The sequence below is a fragment of the Nyctereutes procyonoides genome, unplaced genomic scaffold (genome assembly GCF_905146905.1).
Source record: "Nyctereutes procyonoides isolate TBG_1078 unplaced genomic scaffold, NYPRO_anot_genome, whole genome shotgun sequence".
Lineage (NCBI taxonomy): Eukaryota > Metazoa > Chordata > Mammalia > Carnivora > Canidae > Nyctereutes > Nyctereutes procyonoides.
Window position 1 is genome coordinate 9,373,059 of NW_026575139.1, and position 23,353 is coordinate 9,396,411.

Genomic DNA, 23,353 nt, shown 5'->3' on the forward strand with positions numbered 1-23,353 from the left:
ACACTGCCAAGTTCCCTCAAGAAAGGAGTTAAATTCTTTTTTTTTTTTTAAAGATTTTTATTTATTTATTCTGAGAGAGGCAAAGAGACACAGGCAGAGGGATAAGCAGGCTCCCTGCAGGGAGTCTGATGGGGAACTCGATCCCAGGACCCCATGGTCTCGCCCTGAGTCAAAGACAGATGCTCAACCACTGAGCCGCCCGGGTGCCCTCCAATGAGTTACATTCGGTCATATAGTGGCTCCAAGGCAGGGTGGGGAGGCTCACTAGACCTAAACTTCATGAATTCCTTTAGGACTTCCCAAGGTCACCAGCCAGAGACAGCCTATGGGAAAGGTTTCCCAAATGGGGTGGTGATGCCCACATGGAAAAGGTGGTTGTCTGGCGTGAAGCTGATGTCTCTGCATTTAACAGGGCAGCCAGCTCAGCTTGGCATTTTGGAGTCGGGCCGGCCTAGCCTAAAAACCATCAGAGAGCAATGAAAACAAACAAACAAACAAACAAAAAAAAAACAAAAAACAAAACAAAACAAAACAAAAAAAAAAAAAAAACAGAGGGAATACCGGAGAAAACAGAATGAAAAAAAAAAAAAAAAAACCACAACACGGGGCAGCCTGGGTGGCTCAGCGGTTTAGCTCCTGCCTTTGGCCCAGGGCGTGACCCTGGAGACCCCCCCAGATCGAGTCCTGCATCGGGCTCCCTGCATGGAGCCCGCTTCTCCCTCTGCCTGTGTCTCTGCCTCTCTTTCTCTCTGTGTCTCTCATGCATAAATAAATAAATAAATATTTAAAAAAAAAAAAAACAACGAAGAAAACAGCACCTCTGATACAGGCTGGTTGGGTTGTAAATTAGATGCTTAAACATCTGCAAGGCTCCAGGCACGCAGCAGGTGCCGCCTTCGCGGACAGCCAATGCACTAAAAACAAATCGAAGGAAGAGCGTTGGGGCGCACGCGCCGGCAGCGAGCCGGAGGCTGCACGGCTGGCGCAGCGGCGCCCTCGGGTGGGCCCGTGCAGGCCGCACGGCAGCTCTCCCCGCCCCGCCTCCCAAGCCGCACTGCAGAAAAGCGCCGCCCGCGCAGCGGGCCGCGGCGGGGTCTAGCCGGAAGCGGCGGGACTTCCGGCCTCAGGGCGCAGGCGTGCGTGAGCGCAAGCCCCGCCCCGGAACTGCGGGGGACGCCGCAGCCGAGGAGAGGGGTGGGAGCGTGCGCGGCGGTTGGCCGGCGCGTGAGGGAGCCGCGGCGGGGTCTCCGCGCGGTGAGTAGCGGGGCCCGAGCGGGGCCGGGGGCGGGCTCCCGGGGGGCCCGGTGGGGGCCTCGAGCCCGGCGAGGGCGGCAGCCGGCCTCGGCGCCGGGGGTCCCTGCCCTGAACGTCCGGGCCCGGCGGCGTCGGCCTGTCAGGCCTGTCAGCGTCGTGCGTGAGGCGGTGAGGCGCGGGCCCGGCCGCTCGCCCCCGGGCGCCTGACCGCCCCCGCCGTGGTGGAAGCCGGTGCCGTGCGGTCGCTGCGGAGCTGCGGCGGTGGGTGAAGCCTCCCTGCGCGCCGACGTGCCGAGCCCGCGAGGCGCCATGCCCGGCGGCTGCTGACGTGCGTCACTTCTTTGTGCGTCTGTGGAACGGCCCCCCTTGGGAAGGACACCTTCGTCATCCCCATTTGACAGGCGGGGAGACTGAGGCCCACACAGATGGAGACGCCCTCCGCAGCCCCAGAGCCGGTCCGGGTGTGCACTGCCGTTTACCTTTGTCCCCGCCGCCCCTTGGTCTTTCTGGAACGGGAGAGACCGTGGATGGGGTTCCGTTCCAGGGGCCTCTGTTGAAATGTGCTGCAGACCACTTACAGTGTCACGAGAAAGCTGGACGGGCGAAGGCCAGAATGGCGGGAATAGGCATTTGCCTTCTTGGGGGCCAGGCTGGAGCCCTTGCAAGTGAAGCCGGCCTCTCCAGCCCCCCTTAACTCCCCACGTTCTTTTTTTTTTTTTTTTTAAGATTTTATTTATTTATTCATGAGAGACACCGAGAGAGGGGCAGAGACACAGGCAGAGGGAGAAGCAGGCTCCCTGAGGGGAGCCCGATGTGGGACTCGATCCCGGGACCCCAGAGTCACGCCCTGAGCTGAAGGCAGACGCTCAACCACGGAGCCACCCAGGTGCTCCCTCTCCCTTTGTTTATCATCTATCTATCTATCTATCTATCTATCTATCTATCTATCTATCTATCTATTTATTTATGATAGGGAGGGAGGGGCAGAGACACAGGAGGAGGGAGAAGCAGGCTCCATGCCAGTAGCCCAACGTGGGACTCGATCCCGGGACTCCAGGATCGCGCCCTGGGTCAAAGGCAGACACTAAACCGCTGAGCCACCCAGGGATCCCTCCCTCTCCCTTTTAAAAAGGTGAGAACACTGAGGTTCAGGGAGGAACAAGCACCACTGTCCAGTGGCACACAAGTGGTAGATATTGGATCTGGAATCCAAACCAGATCTGGCGCTCACGTCTGTGCCCCTCCATCTTCTGGGTATCCTCTGTTCCAGGCCAACTTGCCTGCTCTGTTGGTATCTCTCTTCTCTCTGATCTTCTGTATCTCTTGTATCTTCACTTCTTTGTAGGGCCTGATAACTCTGTAGGCTGCTCAGAAAATATATGTTGCCTCAGAACCCTGTGCTCTGCAGTTGCTGACCTAATGGGACACTTCTCTCCTTTTCTTTTCAGCAACCATGAAGTTGAAGGAGACAAAATCAAGGCCAAAGCCACCAAGCTATGGCAGATTTCAGACAAAGGGAATCAAAGTTGTGGGAAAATGGAAGCAGGTGGAGATTGACCCAAATATGTTTGCAGATGGACAGATGGATGACTTGGTGTGCTTTGAGGAACTGACAGATTACCAGTTGGTCTCCCCTGCCAAAAATTCCTTCAGTCTCTTTTCCAAGGAGGAGCCCAAGAAGAGAAAGGCACAGGCTGTTTCAGGAGGGGAGGAAGGAGAGTCTAGCTCCTCAAAGAAAAAGATAAAGTTGAAGAAGAATAAAGATACGGAAACTGAAGGAACCAGTGCGCAGAAAGAGTTTGAAGTCAGAGATGCTGGGCCACAGCCCCAGGGAGATGGCACAGTTTATCCTGATCCAGAGATAGAGGAGGTGGTATCAGAAGGCTCAACTCCGAATGTGCCAAAAAAGAAAAAAAAGAAAGGAAAAAAAAAATTGGAGCCTTCCCAGGGTACTGCTCCAAAGGTGCCCAAAAAAGCAAAGACATGGATGCCTGAAATGCATGACCATAAGGCAGATGTAACAGCTTGGAAAGATCTATTTGTACCCAAGCCAGTTCTCCGAGCACTCAGCTTTCTAGGCTTCTCTGCACCCACGCCAATCCAAGCTCTGACCTTGGCACCTGCCATCCGTGACAAACTGGACATCCTTGGGGCTGCTGAGACGGGTAAGGGCATCCTTAGCTGCCTGGGGTAAGATTGCTTCTGGGTCAAACTTACAGCTGCTAATGGGTTGGGTAGCTTGGGGAGAGAGGAGCTTGGAGACATAACCACAAAAGCAATGTTGAATGAAGGTGTTCAGAAGTCAGGCAGCTCTGGATTGAAATCTGCCACTTTCTGATTGGTACCCTGGACAGATGCCTTTACCTCTCTGATCCCTGTAGGTCCTATTATAAAATGGAGAATAATGCCGGTACTTGCTTGCTTGCTTGCTTGTTTATTTATTTTTATTTAGCCTTGTGGGTTAAATGTAAATGCCAAAGTAAAGTTTACACAGTACATTGTAAGTGACTTGCAAATGGTAGTTTTTTGTTTGTTTTGGTTTGGTTTGGTTTTTTAGTATTCTTGAGCCACCTTAAATGGCTCGGGGGTAAAGTAGGGTTAAGATTAGCTATCTAGATAGGTAGATCTTCATTAGTATAAAGAATAAATGTCTAATTCTCAAAGAGTTGTCCAGAGATAAAGGGGCTGCTTTGGGAATTGGTGAATTTATTGTTATTGGAAGGATTTGTGTGATAGAAAACCATTAGGTGGATTTTGTAGGTAGATGTTGGCACGAGGTGACTGTTGGGTCTAGGCAGTATTTAAAGTTCCCTCATTCCCTGGGCCACCTAACACTTTATAAAGCAATGATAGGTTGACTAGACCTCGATAGACTGAATTACTAACTGAAGGGAGGAGCTTGTACTGCTTGTAACTAAGTCCAACTAGACCAGCAGTAACTGATAGAAATAAATATATAACATGAGCTACGTACATGATTTTAAATTTTCTAGGAGCCATATTTTAAAAAGGTAAAAAAACAGGTAAAAGTTAATTTTAATGATGTATTTAATCAATTATATAAAAATATCAGTATGTAGTTAATGTAAAATTGAGGTATTTTAATTCTTTTTATACTGTTTTCAAAACCTAGCCTGTATTTCGAACTTGACACTCATCGATTTAGAGTAACCACATTTTACATGCTTGATAGCCATACATGGCTAGTGACTGTTAGATGGTATGGTATAGAACTAGACCATCTAGACACTTTGTGCCTTGGGTTTCTGGAAAGAGTGGTCAGAAAACGCTCGGTGAGGTCTTGTAGAAGAGTCACATAAGTGGAAGAGTGAGGAAGCCTCAGGGGATGGAAGTAATAATAATAAATTAGAACTCTTTTTTAGCATTTAAAATGTATCATGCACAGTGTTAAGTACATTATATTGATGAACTCAGTTCTCAAAATCACCCTGAGAGGGGTTGCATCATTCTCATCTTACTGATGAGGAAACTCAGCCTCACAAAAGACAATATCCCTAAAACCGCAGCTGAAAGTAGTGGTACCTGAATTCTAGACTAGGTCTGTGTGCTCTTAAGCATTCTGCTACACTGCTTTGGTTTCTGCAGAAGCCTGGAAATGGGTGTCTGGAGGCAGAGGCAAAGTTGTATCAGCCACTGTGGCTAGAGCCTGACATTTGGATTCATACTGCAGTTGTTACTGGGTATCCCCATAGAATGCTGTGAATCTGCAGGTCCAAGATTCACAAGGACTTTTGGGGCTGTGGACAAATTGCTGCGCAAACAGATCATGAATATCCATCACCCCCAAAAGATGCTTTGGGCCCTTTTTGTAGTCTCTCCTGGGCCCCACTCCTTGTCCATCCCCAGGACAACCTCCGATATACTTTCTGTCACCAGATTAATTTGCATTTTCCAGAATTTTATATAATGGAATCATACACTATGTACTTTTGGGAGGGGGTTGGTGTTTGGCTGCTTCACTCAGCATACTTTGAGATTCAGTCATATTATTGCAAGTGCTAATAGTTCATTCCTTTTTATTGGTAATATTCTAGTGTAAGGATATAGCACAGTTTACCTATCTGTTGATAGATATTTTTGTTCTTTCTAGTTTTGGGCTCTGCAAATAAAACTATCATAAATACGGGCACGTGGTGGCTCAGTCGGTTAAGCCTCTAACTCTTGGTTTCAGCTCAGGTTATGATCTCATGGTGGTGAGAATGATCCCCACATCAGACTCCACACTCAGCATGGAGTCTGCTTGATATTCTCTCTCCCTTCCCCTCTCTCCTCCACCCCCTGTGCATGTGTGTGCTTGCTCCCCACCCAATAAATAAATAAATAAATAAATAAATAAATAAAATCTTAAAAAACTATCATAAATATTGGTGTGTTAGTCTTTGGGTATATGCTTTAATTTCTTTTTGGTAAACACCTGTGTAAGAGCTAGGTTTTATTTTTTTTTATTTTATTTTATTTTTTATTTATTTATTTATGATAGTCACAGAGAGAGAGAGAGAGGCAGAGACACAGGCAGAGGGAGAAGCAGGCTCCATGCACCGGGAGCCCGACGTGGGACTGGATCCCGGGTCTCCAGGATCGCGCCCTGGGCCAAAGGCAGGCGCCAAACCGCTGCGCCACCCAGGGATCCCAAGAGCTAGGTTTTATAATAAATGTTACTTTCTGGGAATTTTCCCAAGAGATTATACCATTTTCCATACCCACCAAGTCATGAGTTTGAATTGGTCCCTGTCCTTGCCAATACTGGGTATGTTAGAGATTGTGAGAGAGAGTTATAAGGAGAGGGAGAAGCAGGCTTCCCCATAAGCAGAGAGCCTGACTTAGAGCTTGATCCCAAGACCTTGGGATCGCATGAACTGAGCCAAAGTAGATGCTTATTGGCTGAGTCACCCAGCCACTCTTATCTTGCCCATTTTTAAATTGGATTGTTGTTTTCTTATTACTGAATTCATGATATATGCTGGATATACCCCTTTATCAGATATGTGATTTAGGATTTTTTTCTCCCAGTGTCTTTGTCTTTTTATTTTCTTTACAGTATCTTTCAAAAGAACAGTTCTTTATTTTGATGAAGTTCTATCACTTTCCTTTTTACCAATGTGCTTATCTACAAACCTTTTGCCTAACCCAAGATCACAAAGATTTTCTCCATTGTTTTCTTCTAGAAGTGTTACTAGTTTTAGGTTTTATGTTTCAGTCTGTGATCTTTATTGGGTAAACTTTTGTTTACAGTGAGAAGTGTGGATCACAGTTCCTTTTTTTCCCCGAATATGGATATCCAGCATTGTTATTTAAAAAACTATCTTTTTCTCCACTAAATTGCCTTTGTATCAAGTCAACTTGTCAGTTTCTACAGAGAGCCAGCTGGTATTTGGATTGAGATTGCATTGATTATAAAGCAAACTGAGGACAAATGACGTCTGGACCATACAGAATCTTTCTGTCCATGAATGTAGTATATCCATTTTTTTTTGGTCTTTTGTTTTGTAGTTTTTAGTATATGCACATTGGTTATTAGATTTGTCCTTAAATATTTCGTATTTTTGATGCTATTGTAAATGGCAACTTAAATTTTTCTATTTCAGATCGTTGCTAACAAATAGAAATGTGGAGCATAGAAATGTGGTGGCTTAATGTTGAGCATCTGCCTTTGGCCCAGGGCGCAATCCTTGAGTCCCAGGATTAAGTCCTGTGTCGGGCTCCCGTCGTGGAGCCTGCTTCTCCCTCTGCCTCTCTCTCTCCTCTCTCTATGTCTATCATGAATGAATAAATAAATAAATAAATAAATCTTTAAAAAAAAAAGAAATGTGATAGCTTTGTATATTGACCTTATTTCCTGCAACTTGGTACCATCAAGTAGGTTTTTTTTCCTTTTTTTTTAAGATTTTATTTATTCATCCATTTTAGAGAGAGAGAAAGTGCAAGGACAGGAGGAGAAAGAGAGAATCCCAAGCCAACTCTGTGCAACACAGATCTCAATCTCACAACCCTGAGATCATGACCTGCACCAAAATCGTCAGATGCTTAACCAACTGAACTACCCAGGTGCCTCCCATCTAGTAGTTTCTTAAAGAGTACATCAGATGTTCTATAGTTTTTATTCAGTCTAGATGCCTCTCGTTTTTGTCTTACTGCACTAAAGCCTCCAGTACAATTTTGAATTGAAGTGGTATGGGGGCAGGCACCATTATTTTGTTCCTGATCTTTGGGGGACAGTACTTAGTCTTTCATCATTAAGTTTAATGTTAATTCTAGGTTTTTCATAGATGACCCTTTATCAGATTGAGAAAATTCTCTTCAGTTCCTAGTTTGCTGAACATTTTTATCAGGAACAGTTGTTGGGTTTTTTGAAATGCTCTTTCTGCATTTATTAAGAGAAGTGGTTTTTCATTTAGTCTATCAATATGGTAAATTACACTAATTTTTCAAATACTAAACTTATATTCCTGAGATAAACCATATTTGGTCACAGTGTATTTTTCCACTTATGTATTGGATTTGATTTGCTAAACTTTTGTTGATAATTTTTGAGTTTCTGTTCATGGGATATTAGTTTGTAGTTTTCTAGTAATGTCTTTGGTTTTGGAATCAGAGTAATGCAGGCCTTGTAATGACTTTTGAAGTATTCTTGTTAGTTTTCTGAAAGAGTTTGTACAGAATTGGTATTTTTTTTTCTTCCTTAAATATTTGGTAGAATTCATTTGTGCCTGCACAGATGAATTTGTAAGATGGGCTTTAACTACGAATTTAATTGCCTTAATGTATTAGAAATATTTGTTTTACTTAATTTTTCTTGCGTGATAGATTTCATTGCAGTTCATTAGTTTTTGTTTCCTGTGTTTTGAAGCTCTGTTATATTTAGGTGTATAAATGTTGAGGACTATTATATCCTGTAAATTAACTTATTCCTTTGATTACTAAATGGCCCTCTTTATCCCCATAGTATTTCTAAAATCTTCTCGATCTGATATTAATGTACCTTTTTTTTAAAGATTTTATTTATTTATTCATGAGAGACAGAGAGGCACAGAGACACAGGCAGAGGGAGAAGCAGGCTCCATGCAAGGAGCCCAATGTGGGACTCGATCCCAGGACTCCGAGATCACACCCTGAGCTGAAGGCAGATGCTCAAACATCCCCTTAATGTACCTTTTCTAGTATTATTTTGATTAATGTTAGCATGGTGTGTTTTGCATACTTGTATTTTTTCAGATTTTATTTTTAAGTAATCACTACACCCAACATCGGGCTCGAATTTAACAATCCCAAGATCAAGAGTCACAAGCTCTATCAACTGAGCCTGCTGATGCCACTTCTACTTTTAATTTATGTCATTGTATTTAAAGTGGGTTTGTTGAAGCTTCTAGGTTGGTAAACACATCTTTGTGCTGAGAGGGTGGTGCACCCCCAGTTCCACAGGGACAGAAGCCCTTGGGACCTCAGACCTTGTCTTATGTGCCTCTTCATTTGACTTTTCATTTGTATCCTTTATCATATGCTTTATATTAAACTGAGCCTAGTAAAAAAATAAAATAAAATGGTGTTTGTGGAGAGAGCATAGGTTGCGTCTTGCTGTCTCATCATTCTGGTTGTTTCTTATTTGTTGAGGTCGTTTCTATTTAATGTGATTATTGATAATAATTGAGTTGTAATTTGTTATTTTGCTATTCTGTTTTTCCTCTTCTTTTGGACTGAATGTTTTTTGTGATGGAATTTTATTTCCTTTATTGATCTTCTTAGTTGTAACTGTTACATCCTTTTAGTGTTTGCTTTTTAGATTCATAGTACAGATCTTCAACGTGTCATAGTCCATCTTCAAATAGTAATGTATTATATTACATATAGTACAAGAATCTTACAAGACTATATCTCCCTTCTCCTTTACATTATGCTTTTTGTTCTACACTTTATGTGTTAGAAATCCAAAATACATTTTTATGTTTAATAGTTCCAAGGTTAAAAAAGTTTAAACTTAAATAATATATTTAAGAAAAAGACATCTTTCATATTTACCCATGTCACTATTACTGTTTCTGGTACTCTTCCTTTGTACAGACATGGAATTTCATCCAGTAGCATCCTCTGCTTGGAAGACTCGCTTTAGTACTTCTTGTAGTTCAGGTTTGCTGATAATAAATGATTCAGCTTTTGTGTGGCCCTAAACGTCTTTATTTTGCATTTATTTCGAAAGGAATTTTTGCTAAGTTTAGAGCTCTAGGTTGTCCAGTTCTTTTTTTATGTCTTCAAATAAAGATACTGTCTTCTAGTTTTGGTTTCTGATGTAAAGTACTGTTTTATCTGAAGTGTTAAGGGCCTTTGATCTTTTTATTTCTTATAATTCTTGTTTATAGTGTCTTGTGGGTTATTTTTTTACTCAGAGCTGCTCATTTTCCTTTGAAAATTACTTGTGAGAATTCTTTTTTCAATAGGTGTTTTGTTTTTTTTAAGATTTTATTAATTTGGGAGAGCACACACCAGCTAGGGGAGGAGCAGAGAGAGAATACCTCCAGCAGACTGCGCTGAGTGTAGAGTCTGACTTGGGGCTCAATTTCATGACTGAGATCATGACCCAAGCTGAAACCAGGATTCGAGTCACCCATGTGCCTCTTGTGAGAATTCTTTGAGGCCTATGATAAAGGTTCTTCCTCCAGAGATCATTTATTTGCTTTAGCTGGGAGACTATAACTTTGTAACTACTTTAAATTCTCAACTTGAGTTGTCTTGTTTGTATTAACCACCCAGAGGATGTGAATTTGGGCTTCATACACATTCAAAAATCAGTTTGAAAATGTTAAGGCATAGAAAGAAGTGTGATCATTTTAAATTTTCTCAAAAACTAAGAAAATTGTCTTCTACTCCCATTTTCTCCACCAAAGGTCTTAGGAAACTATACATAGATTTCCATTCCCCACACCCTAATGTGGTGGTTTTTTTTTTTTTCAAAATAATGACAAAACTTGTTTAGAGTTTTGGTGCTTGGACTTTGTGTATAATGCACATTGGTGACCTCAGGCCTCAGTGTTAGTCTGCTAGACTTTTTCTCAGGCTTTTAATTCCAGATGCCTTCTGCTTGCAGTGCTGTTGGGGAACCTGTGCTGAGTGGAGGAGCTTTGGGTTGGTCATGGTGGCACTTGGCTATCAGGTTCCCTTATTCTGTGTTAAAGAAAGATGCCTAGGGATCCCTGGGTGGTGCAGCAGTTTAGCGCCTGCCTTTGGCCCAGAGCGCGATCCTGGAGACCCAGGATCGAATCCCACGTCGGGCTCCTGGTGCATGGAGCCTGCTTCACCCTCTTCCTGTGTCTCTGCCTCTCTCTCTCACTGTGTGCCTATCATAAATAAATAAAAATTAAAAAAATTATAAAAAAAAAAGAAAGATGCCTAGACAAAAAAGTAAGTGTGTTTATCGGTTCACACTTTTTTGTTTTTGTTTTACTTCTAAGGAAGTGGAAAAACTCTTGCCTTTGCCATTCCAATGATCCATACAGTACTCCAGTGGCAGGTGAAAAATAAACGTACTCCAGCTGTAAGTAACACAGGAGCATTACCTGGTGAGACCAGAACGGAGGCTAGAACTGAGTCTGAAGTTTTGCCTGATGAGATTGGAATAGAGGGTGAAGCCCTGCCCAGTGAAGCTGGAGTGAAGGCTAGAGCAACACCCAGCAAGGTCAAGACTTCAGCTGCTGTTTCAGACCAGATGCTACCCTTCTCTGATGATGATGCTGGTGAAGGACCTTCTTCCCTAATCAAGAATACCATCCCCAAACAGGATGAAGACAAAGAGGAAAAGCTAGATGAAGAAGAGACTGGAAGGTTGAAGCAAGAGTTGGGTGGCAAAATGGCCACTTGTAAAGCACATCCAAAGCGCCCTCTCCTTGGACTGGTTCTGACTCCTACTAGGGAGCTCGCTGTCCAGGTCAAGCAACACATTGATGCTGTGGCCAAGTTTACAGGTGAGGTTTAATTCGATTTAATAAATACTTCCTGAGAGGATCCTAGATGCTGGGGTGGCAAAGATGAATGAGCTGTGGCTCCTCCCTTAAGGGGAAATCTCTCTTACCTGCCAGAGAATTAAGCCTTATAGAAAACTGTTTGAGTGACACTTTCTCCATTCTCCCAAGGATGACACATTTCTGTGCCATTCTAGATGCAAAGAAGTTAGTTTATTGGATGTGGTGGATACTTAGGGCAGGAGTTGGCAAAGTACCTTTTTTTTTTTTTTTGTAAAGTGCAGCCACACCCATTTATTTACATAGTGTCTGTGGCTGTTGCACTACGATGGAGGAATGAAGTAAAGTTAGTAGTTCTGACAGGTTTAGCTCACAAGGCCAAAATGCTTACTATTGACACTTTAAGAAAAAGTTTGCCGACATCTGTCTTAGGGCACTAACATATATCTTCTCATGGAATTCCTTTCTGGAAAAGCTGCTCAGTAAGAATTTTAACTTTATAGCAGCAACAGTTGCAACTTTATAGTAAGCAACAGTGACTTACCAAGCTCTTATTATGTGCCAGGCACTTTACTAAGTATTTTGCCTACATGATCCTGTGTTTTCTTTCCTCTTTGGATACCTTAAGAAGTCATCCCAGAGAACAGAACAGAACAGACAATAGGCATTAGAGGAGGCTCATATTAGTTCGAATTGAGGGAGATGGGCAGGACTTTCTAGGGAGATGTGTCACAGCTGAGAGTGACATCATTTCCAGCATTGTGGTACACTACTGTTTTCCTGGAACTTTGGATGTATATATGCCTGGGTTCAAATCCAGCTCTTCTATTGTTGATAAGGGGGAGAGAATACAAAGAAATGAAGTTTGGGAACTAGGCAAGGCCCAGACCATAGAAGACTTGATTATGCCTTCTAGGAGTGGTACCAAGAGGCAGGCCAGGCTCACTCTTTTGGCTCACCATCCCCCACACCTCCTAAAGAGAGGAGAGCTATCCTGGTGATTGATTGTCTCTGTTAATCTGGGGTTGCCTGTGTCAGCCATGGCAGAAAATAGGCAGCCAAACTGAATAACAGGGTCTCATATTTTGTGTACTATAGGAATTAAAACTGCTATTTTGGTTGGTGGAATGTCTACCCAGAAACAGCAGAGGATGCTGAACCGCCAGCCAGAGATTGTAGTCGCCACTCCGGGCCGGCTCTGGGAGCTAATTAAAGAAAAGCACCCTCATTTGAGCAACCTTAGGCAGCTCAGGTAAGTGACAATACTTCCCCTTCTCTTTCACTCCCTTTTCTGTTGTGGGCCTGAGGTAACATGATTGTGTGTGCACTGCCTTCTCCCTATCACTAAGTGCCATGGTGTGGTACCAGCCAGAGTTTGGCCTTCAGAATACCTTGCATGAGGGAGATTAATTGAGCCCCTGGTGGTGGTGGTGGTGTTTGTGTATTTCTGTGTTGAGGGTGGAGATGGTAGTTAAGTGTGCTATATAAATGACTCCTCAAGTTATGTGGATCTCTCTGGATCTGCAGGTGCCTGGTGGTGGATGAGGCTGATCGGATGGTTGAGAAAGGCCACTTTGCTGAGCTCTCACAGCTGCTAGAGATGCTTGGTGACTCCCAGTACAACCCAAAGAGACAGACGCTTATTTTTTCTGCCACATTGACCCTGGTACATCAAGCTCCTGCTCGAATCCTTCACAAGAAACACACTAAGAAAATTGACAAAACTGCCAAACTTGACCTCTTTGTGCAGAAGATTGGTATGCGGGGCAAGCCCAAGGTCATTGACCTGACCAGAAATGAGGCCACGGTGGAGACACTGACAGAGACCAAGATTCATTGTGAGACTGATGAGAAAGATTTATATCTGTACTACTTCCTGATGCAGTATCCAGGCCGCACCTTAGTGTTTGCCAACAGTATCTCATGTATCAAACGCCTCTCTGGGCTCCTCAAAGTCCTGGATATCATGCCACTGACCCTACATGCCTGCATGCACCAGAAGCAGAGGCTGAGAAACCTGGAGCAGTTTGCTCGTCTGGAAGAGTAAGTCAGGCCTGTACCCAGAGCCCAGGTTCTAGCCATTAGGTCAAGGTTGCCAGGATGGTGGTGAGATGGTGGGAAGCTATAGAAGATAGCTCTTTTTTACACATCATGAAGCAGGCTTACTCTCATCTAATGCATTTGGTTGCTGATAATGCTCAACAGAAACTTTCCTACTTATAAGTAATGGTGATAATAGTACCTACTTTTGTGGAACACTTAACAATTGAGTAAGTATCATACTGTCATTTTAAATATAGTACCACATTCATTCAGTTCTAACATCCTTGAGAAGTAAAATAGATTGATGGTTAAGAATACAGACAGGCACCAGACTGCTTAAGATCAGGACCATGGCTGTGCTACTTCTAGCTGGCCAAATTACCTCAGTGTGTTTCAGTTTTCTCATAATTGGCATAATAGTATATTGGTAGAAGCTAATGGAGAGGGTTGTTAGGAAGATTAGAGGAATTTATACATATAAAGCATTTAGAACAATGTCTGGCCCAAGGTATGTATTTGCTGAATGTTAGCTTTAATACCACTTATCATTTATTGTCATTATTCTCATTTTATAAATTGATAAGCAGATCAGCTTGCCCACAGTTTCTCATCCTGAAAGTGACAGAGCTGGACCTCAGACAAAGCAGTCAGACCCAGAGCTCATGCTTTGTCCTACCATGCTGTCATTGTGCATCTCCTTTTGGGTCAGACTGATGACCAGGGGCAGTGTGCATGTTTTCAGGATTAGGCCTGAGAATTGGAGGTTAAGCCTAAGTTGACTTTTGTCCAGTATAATGTCAAGTTACAGGGTGATTAGTTTCTAGAACAAGTGTCTGGTTTATCTCCCTGGGAATGTTGCTAGGTAGAAGTTAATGGTTTATGTGGTGTCTAAGTGGGGCATCTGTCTGATCAGGTGGGGGCCCCCAAATGTGGGGCAACAATCGGGGGGAAACCAATGGTGCCGGTGATGAAAGAATTCACCTGAGGGAGAACAAAGGCGATAGGAGTTTATTGAATACACCACAAGGGAGCGAGCGGGTGGGCAGGCCAGCAGAGGAGAGGCTGTCTGCAATGAGGCAGTAAGTGGGGATGTTTTTAAAGGGAGAAGATGAGGAAGTATGGCCATGTATGGCATTCTCCCTTTTTCAGTAACTGTGCCTACTTGTAAGTAGTCTGTTGGTCACTTAGAGCCTATGGGTATGTTGGGGTGGGGTCACCTGATAGGCCTGTCTGTATTTAGCCACATGGTAGAGTGGACTCTGTATAGTTCATTTTTCAAGTCTGTTTACCTCTATGTTTTATTTGATCAGGATCAAATACTCAGTAGGTGTTAAGAACCTAATTAATGATAGCTATTAGTTATTATTAACGAGCTTTGTCTCTCTATCACAGTTGTGTTCTTCTGGCAACAGATGTGGCAGCTCGGGGCCTGGATATTCCTAAAGTCCAGCATGTCATCCATTACCAGGTAGGGGCATTAGGGAATTTGTTGCATTGAATGGGAAATGTTTTAAGCAAAGGTTTGGGAAGAGAGGAAAGAGAGGGAGGAGGAATTGTTGGTCTCAAGGCCTAATGCAGCAGAGTACCACTGTCATCTCGTGACTGATTAGCTGCTGTAATTTTTTGAAAACTCAAGAGATTTATTCTCAAAAAACCCATTGGCACTTCTGATACCACATAGCCCCTCTCTCTTTGATTTGAGCAAACTAATTGATATTGGCAGGTTAGAGTCTTATTTTCTTTATGGAATGGGCATAGTAGCATGTGAACTGGTTACCCTGGTAGAAATAGAAGAGTGTGGTGATAGGACCTGCCTAGACTTAAATCCCTGTTGTGTAACCTTGAGCAAGCTGTTTAATCTCTTTCTGCCTCAGTCTTTGTTTAATGAAAGTTATTACAGTGTCTACTTTAAGTTTTTTTGTTTTTGTTTTCATTTTTTTTATAATTTGGGAGAGAGGTTGAGAGTGAGCATGAGCAGGGAGGGGAAAGACAGAGCGAGAGGGAGAGGCAGACTCCCCAGTGAGCAGGGAGCCCATTGTGGGGCCTGATCTCAAGACCCCAAGATCATGATCTGAGCTGAAGGAGACACAACTGATTGAGCCACCCAGGCGTCCCTTTTTAAGTTCTTATTAAGGCAAAATAAATGGGTGAACAGCTTAGACACCAGGCACATCCTGAGCACTTACTAAATGTTAGCTGCTCTTAATACTGACAATATTAGTGTATGCACCTGGCAAATCCTAGCATAGAGTGGTGGTTAGGAGTCTAGGCTTCAGGGCTACCCTTGTAAGGTTCAAATGCTTATAGCCTGCTTCATAGTCTGTTAGCTTGGGCTGGGCTAACATCTTAACCCAGATGTTAAGATGTTACTTAACATCTCTGGTTTCACTTGTCATTATTTGTAAATTGGAAGTGATGATGCAGCCTAACCTCTTGGGTTACCATGAGAATTAAATGAGTTCCTGCTGATGAGACCCCTTGCACAGTGTTCATTACTTAGGAAGTGGTAGCTATTGTGGTGTTATTATTTCTTCCTTCTGATCCTTCATGGTTTAAAAAATCTTTCAGGGTGTATGGGCACCAGGGTACCTCAGTTGGCTGGGCATATGACTCTTGATTTCAGCTCAGGTCATGATCCCATGGATAGTGAGATCAAGCCCTTTGTTGGGCTCTGAGCTCACTGGGGAGTCTGCTTGAAGATTCTCTCCCTTTGCTCACTCCCACATGCATGCAGATGCACTCTCTCCTCTTTCTCTCAAATAAAATCTTTCAGGGTGCCAATTCAATTTAGCAGATCTTCTTCGTTTTTGGGGAAGAGACTGGGCCAGTCTTTGTGGGAAATATCCAGATGAACAAGACACAGTTCTGTCCCCTGAGAAATCTCAGACCCACTAAAGGAGAGGAGATGACTACAACCATAAATTAAGGCAGGAGATACTAGAAGGTTGCAAAATATGGGGGAGAGTGGTAGCTTCTAGTTTGGGAAGTTGGAAAGGGCTTTCTAAAAGATGCTTTGCATTTAAGGATGGGGAAGATCTGGGCATATAGAGGTAGAAGGGAAGGAGGAAAGAACGGTGTGGAAGTGGGCAGTTGGCTACAAGTAGGGGTTATGTTGGGGGAAGAAAGTGAAGAGTGGCTAAGAGACTGCATTTCTAGCACCATTATGAACAGTTTAGAGCAGTACTTAGAGCTTCATTGGAATTGGTAGTGTTATCTGGGTTCAGTGGAGAAAACTGCTAGATTAGTGGTATTTGCCATGGGTGCACGGGAGGGAGGCATTGTCAGCATCTATATCATATCTGTGAATAATATCCAGTATGTATTAGAGTAGAAGCAATGGAGCCTAGGGGTAAGCATGGTCTTTGGAGCTAGACTGCTTCAGTTCGGATACTGGCTCCAGTATTTAATTCTTCACCTAGGAGGAATTGCTTAACATCTCTGTCAGTTTTCTGGTCTATAATATGCATAGTCATGAAAGTATTTCACATTCTTGTTTGTGAGGAGTAAGTGGGATAATACATGTAAAGTGCTGGAATTGCTTGGCCCGTTGTAAATGTTGGTTATGATTACCATGTTTAATCATTCATGTAGAGTTAATGAAGAATCAGTGGAGTTTTTTTTTTTTTTTTTAATTTTTTATTTATTTATGAGAGAGAGAGAGAGAGAGAGAGGCAGAGACACAGAGGGAGAAGCAGGCTCCATGCATCGGGAGCCCAACGTGGGATTCGATCCTGGGTCTCCAGGACCGCACCCTGGGCCAAAGGAAGGTGCCAAACCGCTGCGCCACTCAGGGATCCCCTGTTTCTTTAGTTAGAGTGGGAATTAAGATCAGAGCTTTGACTCAGGAAGATTACAGTGGCAGCTTTGGGCTGGGTCAAGGGGAGTGGGGAGGCTTAGAGACAAAATAAGTGACTCTCATTGTTCTCTTGAGTAGTCATGAGGGCCTGAAGCCAGGAGCGGGGGCGTGGAGGGTAGACACTGCATAGTGAATGGGCCTGAAACATGAGGGCTAAGGGAAAAGGGTTGGATATGTCCACAGTGCTGGAGAGGTTTCTGTCTACCTGGCAGGGAGGGAGAGAGACCCAGCATTGGGTTGCTGGCCCTAAGGAGAAGAGCAATGCTGGCTGATAACCATGCATTTGATTTCCCTGTTCCTCTGGCAGGTCCCTCGTACTTCAGAGATCTATGTCCACCGAAGTGGTCGTACTGCTCGTGCCACCAATGAAGGCCTCAGCCTTATGCTGATTGGGCCTGAGGATACGATCAACTTTAAGAAGATTTACAAAACCCTCAAGAAAGATGAGGACATCCCACTGTTCCCTGTGCAAACAAAGTACATGGACGCGGTCAAGGTAAAAAGAAAACTTAGAAACCTAGTACTGATGAGGGAAGGAATGCTGCTGCACTTTCACCTTGCTGTGAGGCCCTGGCAGCAGAACCCTTGAAAACTAATGATTCTGCCAACAGCTGAATAGGGAGGTCATAAAAACAAGAAAAAGAGAAAAAAGGAATAGGGATACTATACATGGCAGAAGGGTAAAGGCTTTTTTGAGTGGCCAAAAACATGAGGAATTTTCTTCCTGAGCCCTTCACTGCCTGCCCCTGTAGCCTCCACCACCACCACCATCCTTCCCTCCGCTGGACAAGGACAGTGAGTGTGGCTACCTGGTAGTTGTAGGGAAGTAAGGTCAACTTGTCTTGCTGAGGCAGATACTAAGTTTTGTCACATCTGTAAAGCAAATGCCAGTAATTCCTACCATTGCTGGTTTTATTTTAACTCAGCAAGCATTCAGCGGAATAGGTGCTGCTGACTATGGGCATCATGTGTTAGGTACCAAAGCCAGGTGGATTTTCTCCATGGAGGTCCACTGGCTTGTGATGTAGACCAAGCCCATGCTGAAGTTCAGGTATAAATGGAGCACCATGGGTCTGGTGGGCATTATGGTTATATTGGTAGGAGAGGAGGTTTCTTCCAAGCCTCTTGCATATGGAGTGGTAGAGAGGAAAATAGAATTCCAGGAGTGGGGGAGCAAAAGCATAGAAGAGTTCAGGGACTTTTGGCTCCTCTGACTCAGAAGGAATGTTAGCTGTGTGGGGAAATATGGTGGGAGATGAGCTTGGAAGGATGAAGGTGACAGAATTCCCATTAGTAGGGTTGAGAGCCACTCTTTCTTCCCATGGCTCCTTTCCCTCACACTACAAGATCTCTTCCATTTTTTCTGTGTTTACTGTCATTGTGGTCTGACTCCATCACCCATGAGCAGAGAGTTGAAGTGTTTTTGGCAAGGACAACATGGAAGAAAGGGAAGGCAGTTCTGTGAGTTTGTAGTCCCTCTGATCAGTCACAGTGGGGCCCTAACTCAGGGCTGTTGGAGTGTGTCAGGGTCCCAGCTCCCTATCTGTGGTATCTGGGGAAGAGTTCCCTTGGGACACCTGTAGACTGGCAGTCCAGCTAAGGTGAGCTTCCAACAAGTGGGGCTCTCCTGATTTGTTGTTAGGAAAGCTAGCTCTTGTGATTTCATTTGTGCATACTCATGTGATGACTGCCCTCTGCTTTTATCAGGAACCAGAACAAATTCATTTTGATGGGAGCTAATCCTTTTTTTTTTTTTTTTAAAGATTTTATTTATTTATTCATGAGACACAAAGAGAGAGAGAGGCAGAGACACAGGCAGAGGGAGAAGCAGGCTCCATGCAGGGAGCCCAACGTGGGACTCGATCCCGGGTCTCTAGGATCACGCCCTGGACTGAAGGCGGCGCTAAACCGCTGAGCCACCCGGGCTGCCCTCCAGAGTTTTTTTTAAAAGACACAAAGTATTTGAGCCCTTGCTTCCCAGAGGCTTGAATGCTCTGTCAAATGAACACTCTATTCCTTTTCCCCAGGAACGAATCCATTTGGCTCGACAGATTGAGAAAGCAGAGTATCGGAACTTCCAGGCTTGTCTACACAACTCTTGGATTGAACAGGCAGCAGCTGCCCTAGAGATTGAGCTGGAAGAAGAGATGTATAAGGGTGAGTGGTGGGCTGGATGGGACTTGAAGAATACATTCAGTATTTGTTTTTTCCTTCAACTTTTGTCCTCTTGGAACTTTGCCACTACCACGGATCCTGTTAAAATCAGCAAGATACCTTTTCTGTTTTTGTGACAGGCTGTAGTCCCAGTTAAGCGTACAGCCCTTGGCCTTTGTTCCTTCTGTCTTATTTGTCTGGAGCCTTCAGCTGTCTCCCTCATATGGAAAGGTAGTGACATGAGGGGTAGGCTCTGTGGCCACTGTTGGTCCATTCCCTTAACTGGCTGTGTGACCAGCTCAAGACCCTTAACCTCTCTTCTGTACTTAGGCTGTCCTCATCTTTAAGGTACGGGTCATAAATTCCTGCCTCATGGGGTTATTGCAAAGATGTATTGATTAATGAGAATAAAGTGCCTGTGCCAGTGCCTAACAAATAATATTTGATACATCTTAAATTGTTATTTATGATCATTATTGTTACTCCTGCACCAGTCATCATCTCAAGTGACTTCCGTAGTCTCGTGACATAAACAGAGCAGGAATTACTGTCCTTTTATATATGGAAACCAGAAGCTCACAGAAGAGCAGCAGTTTGCACAGGGAAATGGCTCCATTACCGGCCTTTCCTGAGCCCCTACTCTGAACATAGGCAAAAGCCTAAGGATTCATGGATGAATCTGTGTGGCCCCTGCTCTAAGAAAGCTCTTCAGTCTAAGAAGTGAGAGCCAAATCTAGAACTGACAATACCAGAGTTAGATCCAGTGTTCTTTCCATCCCACAAGTGTGGCATCTGAGTGCCAAAGCCAACAAATTCAGAGGCCGACTTATGCTGTCTGCTTCTGTCAACACAGAAGCTAGGAACCAGACCAGTGGGCTTGGTGACAGTTAGCTGTTCCTCCTGATAGCTCAGGCTTGGGGCTTGAGCTTCACTTCCTAAGGACCAGCTGGTATGGAGCCCTTATGGGCACACCCACCTCCACAGGTGCAGTCACAGTGCTGGTAGTGAGGTATAGGAGAGCTGGGCTGCCGGATGGTGTTCACAGTCTCCTGGAGGCTTTGTACCTGTCAGGTCACCCTACCCTAGCTAGCAAGTAGCAAATGGGTGAATTGTAGGAAGAAAACTGATCTTCAAGTCAGGAACCTTGGGTTTTCATCGCAGTTTGACAGCTAGCTAGCTAGCTCTGTGACCTTTTAGCAAGTGCTCTTGATGGTAAAATTGAGAGAATTCCTGTCTCAGAGGGTTGTTTTTTTTTTTTAATGGAGTGAAGGAGGCGGGGTCCACCCGTGGGGGCCCTGCTGTTCTGAGGACCGGATCCCTCTATGCCATGGCCTCTGGGTGGCCCCTTCGAGAACCACCTGTGTTGCGGGTGGACAAGGCTAATGGGGGCACTGCACCTGGTAGAAGGAGGTGCCCAGCGAGGCCTGGCAAGACTCCACTTATCTCAGCAGGAAACAGAAGGGGGAGCCAGGCTCTGGGCAGCCGGGGGCTCTGCCCAGCCCTCTGGAGGGCACGGGCTCCCGCTCCGAGGGGATCCCCAGGCCACCCCAGGGGCCCCCGCACCTCTGCCTGCCCCAGAAGTGGGGCTCCCGGGGACAACCCGTTATCGGAACTATCGTAGTAACAGCCAGGAGCCCTCCCCCTCCCCGAGCCGCCCTCGTTATCCGTGCCCTTCCTTTCCTCCTTTAAGTTGGCACCGGCTTTATTAATACTTGAATTCTAATGGCTAATGCTTTAAATTAATGTAGCATTTATAGATACTTTATAGTCCATGAATAATTGACCAAATTTAGTATTGTCGTAACTCGTAGTAAATTATTGATCCACGGAGTAAATAAATAAATAAAAATAAATAAATAGATAAATAGAGTGAAGGACCCAGTGGCCCACCCCCCCCCAGTATCCCTCTCAAACTGTGCTAGAAGTTAGCCAATACTAGCGTCTTTAGAGAACTTTTGAGCCTTGATTCCCCAAGAGTTCCAAAACATTTTTCATCACAAGTATCCATCAAGGGAAACAAAACATTTCTACAAATAATAGTAAATATGGTCTGTTTTGTATTGTGTTTTAAGGGAGAAAAACTGACCAGCAAGAAGAACGTAGGAGACAAAAGCAGATGAAGGTCCTGAAGAAGGAGCTGCGCCATTTACTTTCCCAGCCATTGTTCAAAGATGACCTGAAAACCAAGTATCCAACTCAGTCTGGCAAGCTGCCCACACTCATGTCTACCCCACGAAATGGTGAGTCTGCTTTGAGCTGCCTCGCTAAACAGAAGAAAAAGAAAAAGAAGCCAAAAGAGCAGCAGCCGGAACAACCGCAGCCAAGTACAAGTGCAAATTAACTGCCCTCCAGGTCAGTCTGTTAGTGACTGCACATTGTTTCTGTGTTCTCTGGTTATACAGGAAATCTTCCCACTTTGCCTTTCACTCCACCATCAACCCTGGTTATAAAAATCTCCCTCTTCCATGCCAGCCCCCATCACAGGAGAGGCTTCATGCATATTTGTGTTGTTTTGGAGTAAAATTTCTATGCAGCAGCTTATATATTTCTGTATCCCAGTGTGTACAGACTTCTAGTATGTTCAGCTTGTTTTCCTCAATTAAAGACAGTAGTCAGAACCAGCATGTTATTCTTGAATTTTTGGCTGGAATGTATAGCTGTCCTAATCCTCCTGCAGGATGCATGTGGGGTGTATCTGATCCCACTGGACAGTGTGGATGGAGTGGTAGGTCTTCACTTGTGGTCCCACTTTTCTCCACAACCCTAATAGCTCTTTATCTCTGCCATTCACAGCTTTTGTCTTGTTGGAGCCACACTGTGAGATGGGCAGGGAAGAGATTGCCATCCTTGGGTTCCAAGAAAACACAGGCGTCCTTAACATCATACCCGCTTGTGGGGAAGCCAGTAACAGTATGCAGAGTCTGGCATTGTGAGGCACTTGGGGTCTGGCACTAGACAGTTTCTCCAGCCTTGTCTCCCTTCCCCTCCTCTTTGTGACAGAGTGGTTGTTGCCCACAGTCCCACATGTCCTTTCTCTTGTCCTGAGCCTTTCTGTAAGCTCTTCCCTCCGCCTGCTTGCCTTTTCCATCCTTGAGCACAGCTACATGTTCTCTAGGTCCCTGAAGGGAACAGTGTCCTCACGTAGGCTCCCATAGTAGCTGTGCTTACCAACTCTCCATAACACTTGGCACACTGTATAGTCTCTGCTGAGCTCCTTGACAGCATAGGCTTTTAAATCACCCCTTAACAGCCCTGGAACTTACGTCAGAGCATGATATAAATATGTGCTGGGGGAACCAGTGACCTCTTGGTACACCCACCCCCCAGCTTTGTTTAGGTTAGTCTAGGGTGAGTAGCCACAATTTGCCAGAGAAGCATAGATTTCTTCACAGCTAAGTCTGGGCTTCTACAAGGGTGTCCCCTTGGCTTCATGGTTGACAGGTTGGCAGGATGGCAGCAATGTTCCTCAGCCCCTCTGTGTAACCACAACAGGACAGCCTGACTGAACTCAGCGTCGGGTATCCTTGAGTGCTGACCAGATACCCAGCACTGTTAGTCATTTTCATCTATTTTATCATTTAGTTTCTAACAAGCCTCTGAGATGCAAGTGCTAATACGTTTTTGTGGTTGAGAAGGCGGACACTTGAGTAGTTAAGACTTGCTCAGGATCACAGACCCACCAAGTGGCAGACCTGGGATTAAAACTGTGGGTATTTCCTTGTGGGCCCAGTGCATGTTCAGAAAACTGTTTCAGTTTTAAAAGGGTAGCATCATTGCCAGGAAGTATCTCCCCAGGGTCACCAGTGAACCAGGGAGAATGCAGTAGAAAACAATCCTAGTCTGTGAGATGAGTTCTTGAGTGACAGCTGGTAGAAGATGGCAGGAGACTCACCATTATCCAAATGATACAGTGGAGCTTTGAGCAGCCTTAAGGAACCTTAGCACCTCAGTAACGAGAAGCCTGAGGCTGCTGGCTACAGCCCAGACAGACCCACTGATGCCTGCTGACATCCTGCCCTTGTCCTCCAGCAGCAAATTCTTACTTTTTTGGTGGGGTCATGTGTTAAAGGGATAGGTT

At 44.6% G+C, this 23,353-nt stretch overlaps 1 protein-coding gene across 2 annotated transcripts; it reads left to right on the plus strand.

The window, feature by feature from the left end:
* Positions 1–1,172: 1,172 nt before the first annotated feature.
* On the plus strand, positions 1,173–21,893 carry DDX24 (DEAD-box helicase 24). Of its 2 annotated transcripts, XM_055303759.1 has the most exons (10): positions 1,173–1,254; positions 1,981–2,140; positions 2,703–3,419; positions 10,716–11,225; positions 12,321–12,474; positions 12,750–13,265; positions 14,658–14,733; positions 17,429–17,617; positions 19,149–19,278; positions 21,348–21,893. In XM_055303759.1, exons 3-10 carry the CDS (start codon positions 2,708–2,710, stop codon positions 21,614–21,616), a joined length of 2,556 nt encoding a protein of 851 aa, XP_055159734.1. In that variant the 5' UTR covers positions 1,173–1,254; positions 1,981–2,140; positions 2,703–2,707; the 3' UTR covers positions 21,617–21,893. The 2 variants fall into 2 exon arrangements, with proteins under 2 accessions (XP_055159734.1, XP_055159735.1); XM_055303760.1 differs by lacking the exon at positions 1,981–2,140.
* Positions 21,894–23,353: the final 1,460 nt, after the last annotated feature.